This window comes from Poromitra crassiceps (assembly GCF_964638095.1).
Source record: "Poromitra crassiceps genome assembly, chromosome: 28".
Classification (NCBI taxonomy): domain Eukaryota; kingdom Metazoa; phylum Chordata; class Actinopteri; order Beryciformes; family Melamphaidae; genus Poromitra; species Poromitra crassiceps.
The window spans coordinates 5,161,036-5,175,023 of NC_139651.1; the positions used below are offsets into that span (position 1 = coordinate 5,161,036).

General features: G+C 43.6%; 1 protein-coding gene across 1 annotated transcript in view; it reads right to left on the bottom strand.

Annotated features, from left to right (window-relative positions):
- Nucleotides 1–1,238: 1,238 nt before the first annotated feature.
- The window catches only part of arnt2 (aryl-hydrocarbon receptor nuclear translocator 2), a 92,286-nt gene continuing 79,536 nt past the window's right edge, over nt 1,239–13,988 (bottom strand). Inside the window, exons 16-19 of the mRNA XM_083662201.1 lie at nt 13,856–13,988; nt 13,354–13,504; nt 4,352–4,497; nt 1,239–3,434 (exon numbers count right to left, since the gene is read on the bottom strand). The exon at nt 13,856–13,988 is cut by the window's right edge and continues 6 nt beyond it. Of these exons, the coding sequence (XP_083518327.1) occupies nt 3,336–3,434; nt 4,352–4,497; nt 13,354–13,504; nt 13,856–13,988 (529 nt within the window). The 3' untranslated portion in view covers nt 1,239–3,335. The remainder of the gene's footprint in view (nt 3,435–4,351; nt 4,498–13,353; nt 13,505–13,855) is intronic.

Below are 13,988 nucleotides of genomic sequence, written 5' to 3' on the forward strand. Positions count from 1 at the left end.
GCAGTTTGTTTGAATAATATTTCTTGTCTATGGAGAGCCCCATAATAACCCCAAATGATTTGAGTCAGACACTGTGAAAGTATAGCCTGGGTAAACCCAGTGACTGAGAGCAGGGTCTGAGAGCAGGTCAGGCTCTCTCAGACCCTGGGTTTACCCAGGCTAGTGAAAGTATGGATGAATATCAAGGTTTTCAAAGTGGGAGGAGGGCCTCCCCAGGTGGGCTCCAAACAGTTTCAGGGGAGGTTGTGTGAAATGGAAGTGGAAAAAATATGACATTCGTTATTTAATTAGTTAACATTAGTGATCAAAAGGAGATGACATAGAATAGCCTAAATGTTTATGATTTGGTTAAAGAGATAGTTCAGAGATTCAGTAGTTTGGGGGGAATTTGACTGTTTTTCAGAAATATCTTGGCTCAATTGCTGGGTGTCTATGGGCTCATAGACAAGCTTTGTCTGAGAGGAGGCCCACGTCTGAGACTTTGAAAACCCGTGTTGAGGCATTATCCTGATTACCGCGTGTTCATACACTGCGACCAACACCATCAACCAGAGAGTGCATTCATTTCCTACACAGCTGAGCGACCGGGGAGACTCGGCACTCGATGTGCGAAGAGTCAACAAGTTTGTCGGCCAAGAACAGTTCGGCCATGGCTGAACTTATCATGGGTCATCAGCCATCAAAAGCAAATCAGATATCCCACTTCTTTCTCTCCCTGCCGATGTGTTTCACGAACAACAGTTCCCCCTGACGTGCAAAATGGACAAGAAGCGTTGTGAACTTTTTAATTGAAAGCCCACCAGAATAAACACCTTAAAAACTCTGCTTGGGTTTGATGGTAAACTCAAAGGTAATTTGACTGATGTTTTGCTGTTCATACTCAATGCTAGCTAGCATGTGAGCTCACCAAAACAATGTAATGTTACACCAAAACAATGTAACGTTACACCAAACCAGTGAAACAGTGAGTTTTAAGGCTGAAACATACTGTACTTCATGGTGAGCCTCGAGTTGGGACGTTGTCTGCGGGAGCTAGTGACACACACACACACACACACGATTTTCTTTAACATGGAAATTGTCATATTTAAAGATATTGGCCTTCAAAAACCCATATCAGTTGGACCCTACTATGGGCAGCTCTAAATCTCACCATCGGTCCAATATTGGTGAAATATTGAAGACTGAAACAACTCTCTGAACTGAAGCCACGTAACCAATAAGAATTTATTGTCACAAGCACAATTTGTTACACAAAAATAATGGGTCACATTTACACAATTTATACAGGTCTAGAACTCAATGTACAATTAACAGACTAACTAAATACGATAGTTAAATATGTACTCACATTGCACACAATATCATTAAAACCTACACAAAAAACATGTACTGTGTGAAAGGAACACGAGTCGACATAAAAATCACATTATTTACAAAAAAACATCAACCTTTTTTTTTTTTTTTTTTAGCAAAAGGACTCCAATGTCCATCCGTCTTGCCAGAGACATTATACAATCTATCATGTAAAAGCTCCCCCGCTATAAAGTATTATTCAGTCTCTTAATAGTCGAAAAGATTATAAAGTAATAAAGTCAAGTAGCGAGAGCTGAAGAACACCGAATACACTAGTAAATACTGCGCATTGCTTGGACGGTATGGCGGTTTTTCCCTTTTTAAGCAGGCTGGTGAGTTAGCGATTAGCTTTTTATGAAGTGCACTTTAAGCCTTAGCTTAGCGACTCGCTCTGCAATGACTTTTTTTTGTTTGTTTTTGTTTCGTTTATACATAGAATCCTTTTTATACTCGTGTCAGGATTTTCTCTAGGGTTATGGACACCACAACATATAGTTAGAATTTATACAATAAGCTTGATGACATGAGTGAGGAGAGCAGCATGTACAGCCCCCTGGTACCGTTTGGCAGAGTAAAGACTTGGTCGTGGTGTGCAGGGTGGAGGTGCACACCTTCTACGCTCATATCCCGCTCCCTATGTAAACAGATTGTGTTGGATTTCTTTTGGCAGACAGAGTGATAGCTTTGTCGTTTTAAGCCCTCTCCGGACAGCATTAGGATCAACCAGAGGTCTGGGGATCGGTTATTATTACCAATCATTATCTCAGGACTCTGAGAATTTGATCCTGTCCAGAACAAACATGCACACCTGGTATCTGGATTACAACGGCCATATAGCCGGTGGAGGAGATTTATAAAGATATATGAAGAGAGTTGTGCTGTGCTGTGAGTGACACGTTGCGGGACCTGTCCCACATTTACCACTAACCTTACTTGGGGACGTCCAGTGATTTGTAATCATTGCAGAGATCGTTGGCGATTTAAATCCCGTGTGAATTTGCTGTGACCTGTAATTTGGAGAGTCAAAATTCCAGCGCAAAGACAGTAATCAAACTCTGTCATTTCAGAAATAATTTGTCCTTGGCGCACGATTTCTTTGTCTTCTTCTTCCTGTAGATGCCCGATTTCCATCTTCTTGTCGTGACAAAATGGAGGCAGCAGTGGAATCTACAGAGATTTCCAACGCATTTTCAGCTCAAGTTTTGCTTTGCTAAATCAATTCAGTTCAGTTCAATTCAATTCCATAAACTACTGCTGTATTCATCACTGAGGGGCAATTCGATTTTGGGTACTCATCAGACAGACGCAAAAATGACTAAGAACGACAGACAATACTACCATCGAAAATGATGAACTGAAAAATCTTAAACAATAAAACTAGTTATAATAATCGTCTAATACTAAACAGTCTAATATGAATACACGTCTCTTACAAATAGTGCTAAATTCCTCCTCTGGTCATAGCTATGCTGTGCGGACTGCGGAGAGAGCTTAATTTGGGGTTCTTCTGAAAACGGGTGCGGCGGTGACCCACTGAGGGATACAAAAGTCCCAGAATGCACCTCTCACTTCACCTGCCGCGTGACAGCGGGCCGTCACTGCGACGACCAATGACGGACTGAGATGAATAAGACGAGGACCGATACACGTCAAATCACGTAGCTCCCATCTGACAGCGACGAGGTATGTGTGTGTTCAAGATACAAACAGCAGGCTTTGGCGCCCAAAGACAAGGTGATTGCGTGTCACATGACGAGTGCACCCAGACATTCACCGTGCTGCATTGCACGTGTGCATCGACACACATTAACTCTGTGGTTGTGTTCTGGAGAGAGAGAGAGCCATACGGAAACGATGAGAGAGGATGAGAGCCATGAGATGCACAGATCTGTCCCTTTTTCTTCCAATGTCTGTGGTGTTGGGGCCAAGTGAGAGAGACAGAGAGAGAGACACAGAGAGACAGAGAGGGTGGGGAGGTTTTACTCGGAGAAGGGTGGGAACATGCCGAGGTCAGCGAAGTCCTCGATGTTGTAGTTGGCTGTTCCCTGGGAGGGATCTCCAGCCATGGGCAACATGTCCTGCAGAGAGAGAGAGAGAGGAGAGAAGACGTCAGAGGCTTTCCCGAGGACACATGGACTTTAGCAGCCACGTCGCTGTGTACACTGGTCACCGGCCAGGACCTGACCAGGGTTCCCACACCTTCTTAAAGGAACAGCTTCACCCTAAAATCCAAAATACATATTTTTCCTCTCGCCTGTAGTGCTGTTTATCCATCTATATCGTTTTGGGATAGTTGCCTGTGTTTTGGAGATATCGGCCGCAGAGATGTCTGCCTTCACTTCAATACAATGGAAGTGGATGGCACTCGGCTTGTGGTGCTCGAAGCACCAGAAAATATATTTGAAAAATTGTCTCTTTCCAGAAATCATGACCTGGTTACTCAAGATAATGCACAGACTTTGTGGTGAGCAGTTTCATGTAGGAACTATTTTCTTTTGCAGTCTCATGTAGGAACTAGCTAGCAGCTAGCGGGTGTAGTTCAGTCAAAAGAAAATAGTTCCTCCATGAAACTGCTCATAACGAGGTGTGTGCATTATCTTGAGTAACAGGGTCATGATTTCTGGAAAGAGACATTGCTGTTGAGTTTATCAAATGTATTTCTTTGGCACTTTGAGCACCACAAGCCGAGTGCCATCCAGGTCCATTGTATTGTAGAGAAGGCAGAAACTCTGCGGCCGATATCTCCAAAACTCAGGCAACTAACACAAAGCGATATAGATGGATAAATAGCACTACAGGTGAGAGAGAGGGAATATATGTATTTTGGATTTTAGGGTGAGCTGTTCCTTTAAACATCAAATTCAAGGTCTTTTCAAGAACTTTCCAGGCCCAATTCATCACTTGCATTGATCTCAGTTCAAAATCAACACAGTCTTTGTCTGAGGGTTGTGTGTGTGTGTGTGTGTGTGTGTGTGTGTGTGTGTGTGTGTGTTACCTGGAAGACCTCTGTCTGGCTGGGGTTGGGGTGTGTGTGCTGCTCCCCGGCCTGCTGGGAGTGATGCTGGTTTTGCCACTGGGACCAGACCTCGCTGGGACGGCCCTGGAACTGACCTCCACTCTGGCTGCTCTCCCCCGACACATCTGAACACACATTTCAAAAAGATGTGACGTCAATGGAGAGGTTTAGTTTAACATGCTGCTCGAGATGCTTCCAACAGTCTGGGGAAACAGAATTTTTATGGGATTATTTTAAAAGTGAAAATGGTCAACTTTAAAGATACTGAGAATTGGCACATTTCGGCTATTGGTAGTTTTAGTCTAGAAAATGTTATGAGCTTTCAAAAATAGATATATATTGAACTGTAACAGCTTTAACCTTTAAATACTAGTTTGCAGTGGTCTTTTGTGTGGTATTGTAATATTATTTAGGGTTATACTGTGATACTGGTTCTATCCTTAAGTTCAACTGTGGTACTATGACAACCCTAGAGCAGGCATGACAGAGCAGTAAGCTGCAACACACCAACATACACACAAAGTGAGTCGTTTGGCAGAGAGGTACAAATACTAATTGCCCAATATTCCCCAGGGGGCTATCAGGGGGTTTGAGATGTTTATGGAGCTCTATTAAACTGTCAGAAACAACCAAAAATACACAACGACATAAAACTCCTGCATACCACGGGACGGGCGGGGGACAGAATTAACTGTTGGTGAATACAGAAGTAACAGGAGTTATTGCCCCACGCTGGCAGAAGCATAAGCAGTCGTTAAAGTGTGACACACACAAGGGCCATCTGGGTAATAGTGTAGAGGTAAAAGCACCCGCCTATCACCACAGAGACGCGGGTTCGATTCCCGGCAGCGGTACCTCCGGCTTGGTCAGACCTTCCTACGGACACAATTGGCCGTGTCTGCGGGTGGGAAGCCGGTTATAGGACGAATCGGCGTGACGTTACTGCCACCCAAAAATGCGGAACCCCGTGGCAGTTAACTAGTATGAGTTGTGCCAAACAAACCTTAATATCTCATAAAGTATACATCACATCGCTGATATTTTGACATTCTGAGTGAGAGCAGAATTAGCTCTTAAAAGAGGTTGATCTATAATATGTGCAAGTTGTGTGAACTGTCGCAGTTTTAAAATTGTAAACACGATCAGCCGGCTAGAGTCAGACGCCCAAACTCAGGCTCCATAGGGTTCCATTGCCGTTGCCGCCCAGTGACGCGGTTTGTTGACCAAAATGCTGCTCGGCTGATCCCTCGTATAATGAGAACTAGCAGGGTTTACAGGAGCTCACAGAAAACACAAAATATGTCACAAATAGTACTAGTCACACAAATAGTACTAGTCACACAAATAGTACTAGTCACACAAATAGTACTAGTCACACAAATAGTACAAGACACACAAATAGTACTAGTCACACAAATAGTACTAGTCACACAAAATATGGACAGACGCGTAGACACGCACACACACTCTCTCTCCATGTCTCTCCCTGGCTGCAGTGCTGCTGTGAGAGCGAGCACATTAAACAGAGGCAGATTGATAAGCTGTCTGCCTCTCCTCTAAAGAAGGGACATTCCTGCCGTTTCACAACAAACACGTAATGCTTCATCTCCACTCCGCTCGGATATATACAGGCGAGCGGCGGAACCGCTGATGAATGGAGGAGACGCACGCACGTGTAAAAAGAAACAAAAACCAGATCGACTGCAGAGTAATTAGCCCGAGCACGTAGGAGGCTGATTGCGTGTACATGGAGTGAAAAGCTAAGGCGAGATAAAGAAAACAAGAGCGCATCACGAGCGAATAGGGCAAAACACACGCAGCAACCCGAGGAAATTAAAGGCGACGTCTGTAATTAGCTTCCATCATTCAAATGAGAGAGAGACAGAGAGCGAGAGACGCAGAGCTGGGCTGGTAACAAGACGGGTCAGTCAATCAGCCAGTCTGTGACAGACGTCACGGTTGCGGGTCCAGACAAAAATGGAGACGCACAGTGAATTGGGAATGAGTCTTGATTCATAAAGTAATGAATAAAATGGAGGGATGGAACAGTACTGTAACTGCCCATGTTTGATCATGTGACGCGGAGCCACTACTACAGATTATTTTGTGTTCTCTTTGTTATGGAATTTAAAGTCTTAATGTCTCCTTTTAACATATGGGTTTTATTTACTTACTCACCAGGTGTAGCTTATCTTTTCTTTTGCTACAGAACACACAACACATTGTTGTATTAATTTGAGACTTCCCACATAAAACTACAGTGCTTAATGCATTGAAATGCAATTTCACTTATCCACATGTTAGGCCATGTTCAGATTAGGAGGCCAAATCTGATTTGTGAACTTTAATGACCTATTAATGATTCTATCCAGATTGGTTTTACGAGTCTGGACGCTCCAAGTCTGATTTGTGTCACTTGTGCCAAACCACATATGGAGGTCTGGACAGAGGCCATTTACACCTGGCGTTAACATGTGTTTTCTGCCATCAGATTGCAATCAGATTGTGTTTTATCACTTGAAAGTACAGGTGTAAACACCCCCAAAACGCATTGAAGAAGGATTGCAATCTGATCAGTGTAAATGCAATGTGTCCTCTCAATCTGGATACAGCAACTTCATGCGGATTGAGAGGACACCCATTTCTGCCATCAGATTGCAATCTGATGAAAACGCATGTTAACGCCAGGTGTAAATGGAATCAGGCTAATGTGGTCAAGTGCAATCTGATTGCAATCTGATGGCAGAAAACACATGTTAATGCCAGGTGTAAATGGCCTCACAGATCCGACTTGAACACTTGCCCAAATCAGATTTGGATCACACTCTCAAATGAGATTTGGGAAACCAATCAATATAATGATGATTAATGACTTTAGCAGCAAATCGGATTTGCCTGTAATGTGAACATGGCCTAAGATTCAAGATTTATGAATCAATTGCTTCCTTGACAAAGCATGTCTAGGAGGAGTCTAATCATGTATGCAGGTTTTACATTTCAGTTATATACTGTAACACTACACTAGCTGATTTTCCAACTTACCACAACTTCCAAAAGAGAAGGGCTAACTAGTGAATGATGTAAGCCTGCCTACACATGATTGGACACCATGTTGGACTGTGAGGTGAATGGTCCACAGCTCACTCATTGATTGGCCACACCACCAGCAGCTGTTGCCAATCAGCCATCAATTGGCAGAGGTTGGAGGATCCTTTATAAGGAGTGCGTGGAAACCCCCAAACATATCGCAGAGGGCTCCTCGAGGTAAACATTTGTGCTAAACTCAGCTGAAGGTCAACACAACAAAATGGCTGCACTGAATGCGTTCTCCTTGGGGTAAGTTATTTAATGCACCGACTTGATTTGAGTTGTCTTTTTCTAAATGGATTGGGTTTAACTTTCATATCTCTGCAGGATGTTTTGGATCTCCTACCTCTTGATTGACGGTGTTACATCATTTTACATTCCTGTGCGTAAAGGTGAGACATCACTTTGTTGTTGTAATGCACTGACTTTAGTTCTATAATTAAGCTAAGTATCTTTTTAGTAAACACGCCTTAAATTCAATCTCATTCCTTTCTGCAGGCTCAAACAACCCCCTGGCCGAATCTGGTTTCATTAGTAGCTATGGTATGGCTGAGTCTGCACCACGCGGCTTCGGTCGTCCCAGGGACGCTTACGCTGGTGCTCAGGATGAAGGCTACGATGACCCTCAAGATAGTGCCGCTGAGGCTGGTCTGCTAGCTGGCAGCTATTATGGCCCAAATGCTGGTGGTGGATATTTCGACTCCGGCTATTTCGGGGTTAATGAAGAGCAAGATGGCAGTTTGGCAGTCGGTGCGTATGATCCTAGGGGCTTTCGTGACGTCCGTGTGGATTATGAAGCCCCAGTCGAAGTCCCGGTCCCAGATTACGAAGACTCAGATTACGACGCCCCGTACACTTACAGATATGGGGTTTCAGATGACGAGTCTGACGTGGTTTTCAGTGACGTGTCTGAGCTCGACCCAGTCTATGCAACCAACTCTCACTCGAGATACCGCAATGGAAAGATAAGCTACTCGGACATGACCTACACCCCTTTGGAGGATTGATGCCAACTGTCATACCGGTCTCGCAGGCACCAGCAACCCAAAGTTTTGAGTCCACCTGTTGACAGTCTTCTTTCCCTTGGTCCCATGTGTCATAAATTACATCTGGCAGGACTCTACTTGATCCATCTACTGCTGCAAACTGACCAATAAAAATGTTGCTTTCACATATTATCTGCTTCTGTTTTCAGTTCCGAACTGGGGGGGGGGGGTCACGTACAGCCATCTTTAAAGTTGGTGTGGTGCTGTGGTTTGCTACTTGGGTGTTACAAGGACTGAGTTGGGCTGATCTGACTTGCGTGGGTCAAGTCTCAAGTCTTTGAGGGGCAAGTCCAAGTCAAGTCTCAAGTCCCTATAGATGAGTGTTATCATCTGCTGCATGCCATCCGGTCTGCTTAGAACACTGCATAGCTAAAACAAAGGAATTCAAAGCATGTACTGTATTATCCTCACTCCTTTATCTATGAGAATACATTAGCAGCAATGACTAAGAGATGACGTTAGTAGATGACGTTAGTAGACAGTTCCAAAGAGGTGACCAAATTCTTTACTGGGGAAAGGCTTAAAAGACACATTGTCTTCACTTTGCTCAAACAGGGATTTTTAACACATTTCAGTAGACCTTTTTCAAGCATATGCTGACCTAGAAAGCTGCGTTCACACGAGCAACATCTGTGGCAAAAGCCTTCACCTTGTAGCTCACGTTGAACTCCTCAAATTACAAAATGGACCTAAAATCTTTGGGGGGGAAATCACATCTGTCAAGAGGCAAATGTATCTGAATGCAGATATTCTTATTTGTATACACATTACACTTTATTTTGCAATGATCCCTCATATCAAACACTTGACAAAGATATGACTTGAGATATGTAATGTAGGCAGGATATTTTACAGCTTATCAACTTTATTGTCCAAATTGACATCAATGCAATGAAACGGTAAACATCATTGGGAATGTAATATATTATAAATAGCTAGAAATACAAAAACACAAATTGAACAAACAAAAAGAGTTAATAAAAAGGATCAAATATACACAACATGCTGTCTATAACTTAAAAAAAAAAGAAATCTGCCAACATATTGACCGATATCAGTCGAGCTCTATTAAGAACCACATACTGTATGTATATATATGTGTGTGCAAAAAACAACCTGAGTGTAGATATTGCAATGTAAGAGTTTGAGTTTTCGACATGTTTGAAAAGTGATGTACATGAATAAACATTGCATAATGGAATGAAGGATGAAGTATAAGGTAAGAACAGGATAAGGTTGAGATGTTAGTCGGCATAAGAGGTTTACTTGTTAGAATGTTAGACATGTGAATGTAATCTCCGATGCTACAGACGCTATAAAAAATGTTTTAGGGGACTTGTTTTTGATATATTCTTGAACAAAGCAATTGACCTGAACAAGCGATCTGAGTTTGATAATGACGCATGTTGTTAGCCAATTTGGTGTAAGAAGCAGTCAGGTTTAATGGATATGAATGATGCACTCAGCATGCTAACACATCACTGCACACACTCAGCATGCTAACACATCACTGCACACAGCGGCTGTGTGAATCAGCTGGTAACTGCATGAGGTGAGAAATAAGCTTTCAAGGCCCAACAAAATGATAAGTAGGGATGGGTACCGAGACCCGGTACCAAACGGGCCCCGGGGCTGGATTTCGAGATACCGGAGGATCAATAAGCTTTCACGTTAACGGTTCTCTTATCGGTACTGGAGAAATTAAGAAAATAGATTTCCTATTTATTTGCTACATAAACATTGTTTTTTCGCACCAACTCCGTAAGACATGCCTGTGATGTGATTTTTGCGATTTCCGAACGAGAAATGAGATCCAGATCCTTTTTTCCGCGTTGCTTTCTCTGTCTCTCATCAGACGAGAGACAGGCAGCTGCCAGCGAGGAGCTGACACACTGACTGAGGAGGGGGCGGGGCTGGCAGCACACACACATGCACACACTGAAGGGAAGGCAGCTGAGCCGAGGAGAACAGAGACCGCAACACGTTAAGAAAGAACAGAGATGTTAGCAGAGTGGGTTAATGCAGCAGTTCTCGCGTGCACTCCCAGAGTAGCAGCAAGACGGAGGAAATAAATGTAAACGAGCAGTTTCTCTTTCTCTCTCTCTGTGCTTCTTTCTCACACGGAGCTGTCTATTCATTGACAATGACACAGGGTCAGAGACACACACACACATACACGCATTAGTTTTCCGTGCATGTCATTGGCTGTCATCACCTGTGTTGCATTCAGGTAACATCGTAAAGTACCACGCTATACAAATGGAAGCATATTTCTCTTTGATATCAACAGGAGAGATCAAAAGTCTGGTTGTACTTTACTCAAGTTGATGCTGACAATTCACGTTGTCATAAGTGCGATAAATCATTCACTAGCAACGGTGGAAACACGAGCAATTTGTCTAAACACTAAAGTGCATCAATTAAATAGGTACAAACAGAGAAATGCACAGTTTTCGACAAGCTAGCTCACACGACTTCATCATCTGTCAATAATGACCCGGTTGTGTTTACCCATGATAAACGGACCCACCTCGTCATCAGGTACATGTAGGACTATGTGAACATGGATGATTAAAACGAGAGTAGCTAGTAGCTACTGTAGTAAACATTATCCAGCTGTTTGGGTGTGTTAATAATCAAAAACCCAGTCTGAAATAAATCAACAGAGCATCATCTCTCAGTTGTCCTAAAGAAATGTTATTTCCAGAGCAGGGGGGGATATTTATTTGATTTGGGGGCAAGTGCAGCAGACAGATACTGTCGTGCTTTATTTATGCTTTCCAGCTGAATGTTGGTATTGGCAGTGGTAGGAGATAATTATTATATAATGCTGGATATTTAAATTAATAATAAAAACCACCCATTAAGATTTTGCAACTATTTTTTCTTTCTCCCCTTAAAAATAACAAAAAGAACCGGCAACAACCAGCACCATTTTTTTCAGTTTTTTTCTCTTAAAAATAACAAAAAGTACCGATAAGAGTACCGTTAAAGTACCGGATCGATAAGCAGTATCGATAAGAGTAGTAGTATCGTTAATTCCTTAACGATACCCATCCCTAATGATAAGTGATGATAAGTGTTAATGGGAAACTCCAACACTGTCTGGCTTGGTTCACCATCCCTGTACTGTAATTCAGAGATGCTCACAAGTCATCTTTTGCAAGTCAAGTCTCAAGTCCCTATGGATGAGTGTTCTATCATCTGCTGCATGCCATCTGGTCTGCTTAGAACACTGCATAGCTCAAACTAATGCAAAGCATGTACTGTATTATCCTCACTCCTTATCTATTAGAATACAGTAGCAGCAATGATTAGAGATGACGTTAGTAGACATTTCCTGTTCATGTTAATGCACCAAAAAAATAACAAAGAAAAAGAAAAGAAAAATAAAGATGGTTCACAAGTCCCAAACCTTCAAGTCCAAGTCAAGTCTCAAGTCTTTCAGGACGAGTCTCAAGTCAAGTCTCAAGTCTTTCAGGACGAGTCTCAAGTCAAGTCTCAAGTCTTTCAGGACGAGTCTCAAGTCAAGTCTCAAGTCTTTCAGGACGAGTCTCAAGTCAAGAATCAAGTCACTGTGTGTGTGTGACTTAAGTGCGACTCAAGTCCAAGTCCCCATCTCTGCTGTAATGACCACTGTACCAGTATAACAATAAGCCACTCGGCTTGGAAATGTGTATCTCAGCCTCATTCAAGTTATTAACTGATTAAATGTGTTAAATTTAAAACCAGAAATATGCCAATATTTAAATAAAGCTAGTCCGTAATGAGTTTGCTCCATTATACATTATATACAGTATAGGCCTTTTAGGAGGGCCATTCAAGCCGTAAGTGGAGACTGCAGTGCCACCAAGTACTGGTACTGCATGGTATCCACCAAGATACCATCACCTCGGAATGAGATGTTTGGAGCGGGGGAGTCTGGTGCAGCACACAGGTCCTAGACCTGGTGAGATGAGGGAGGAGCCCGGCCGGGTGGCAACCCACAGAGCCCGGTCCCTCTACATACCAGAGCCCTTCTCCCTCCCCCGGTCCCCGGCAGAGTAGTTCCGGAGCAGCGGATTGAGTGGCCCTGACCACGTGACTACCTTCGACCCTTCCTAGAGGGCTGACCGTGGGTAGCTACTGGGACGTAAGTTGGGGCTTGGCCAGCCCCGGCTGGGTCACCTGGGCGAGGGTGTATGATGTTGCGAGACCCGAAACATCCTATGACCCCAGGGTACATCACTGAGGATACGTCCCAGTTGCATCCATGCAATGGTTTCTCTTTACTTTAGACACAAATGTGGACACCTCAATTCAACCAACAATAAATTGACTAAAATGAAGTGAAATCTGTCTTGAAATGTATTTGTCCCTTTCCTTCCAATGGAGTTCCATCATGTATCTTTACATTGCCAAGACGCACTTGAGCTGCCTAATGTCCCATATGCTCATTTAGCTTCACAAAAAATGTAAGAGGGACCTGTGGAAATATGAAGTTTCTATCATGTTGTTCTTACATGATTGTGTTCACAAGAATATGTCTGCAGACAGACAGACAGACAGACAGACAGACAGACAGACAGACAGACAGACAGACACACACACACACACACACACACACACACACACACACACACACACACACACACACACACACACACACACACACACACACACACACACACACACACACACACACACACACACACACACACACACACACACACACACACACACACACACACACACACACACACACACACACACACACACACACACACACACACACACACACACACACACACACACACACACACACACACACACACACACACACACACACACACACACACACAGTCTTACCAAAAGCTGTGCTGCGGTTGGTCAGTCCTGAGTAGGCGTTGCCGCTGGGGGAGGAAGTGGCCGGGGACGACAGGGGGCTGTAGGAGGCCGGGTCGGCCTGGTAGCTGTGGCCAGAACCAATACCAAACGGACTGGACTGGGTCTTACTGGACTGGAGAGGAGAGAGATGTACTGGTTACAGCTACAATATCTGTTCACCATCTGTTCTGGTAACCCAACATTAGCCATAACAAACCAGGAAGAGGAAGATAGATGAGCCTGTTAAGAACCATATGCTCAACACAGTCCCCTTAGTACACACACACAGACAGACACAACAGTACAGGTACATTGGAATTATTGTGTGTAACTCACAGAGTCCACTTTTAAAAACAGTAAGTTGTGCACAAGAATTCCTGTACTGGTCTTATAATGGGTGGACCGTGTGTGTGTGTGTGTTGTGTGTTGTGTGTGGTGTGTGTGTGTGTGTGTGTGTGCGTGCGTGCGTGCGTGTGTGTGTTACCTGTCCAGAGAAGGGGGGTCGGTTGCCTGACCAGGCCACCTGACCTGGGTTGAGCTGTCTGGAGATCTGAGCTAGATTCTGATTGGACGAGCCTGAGGGCTGGATGTCGTTCACACCTGGGACATGGATCACT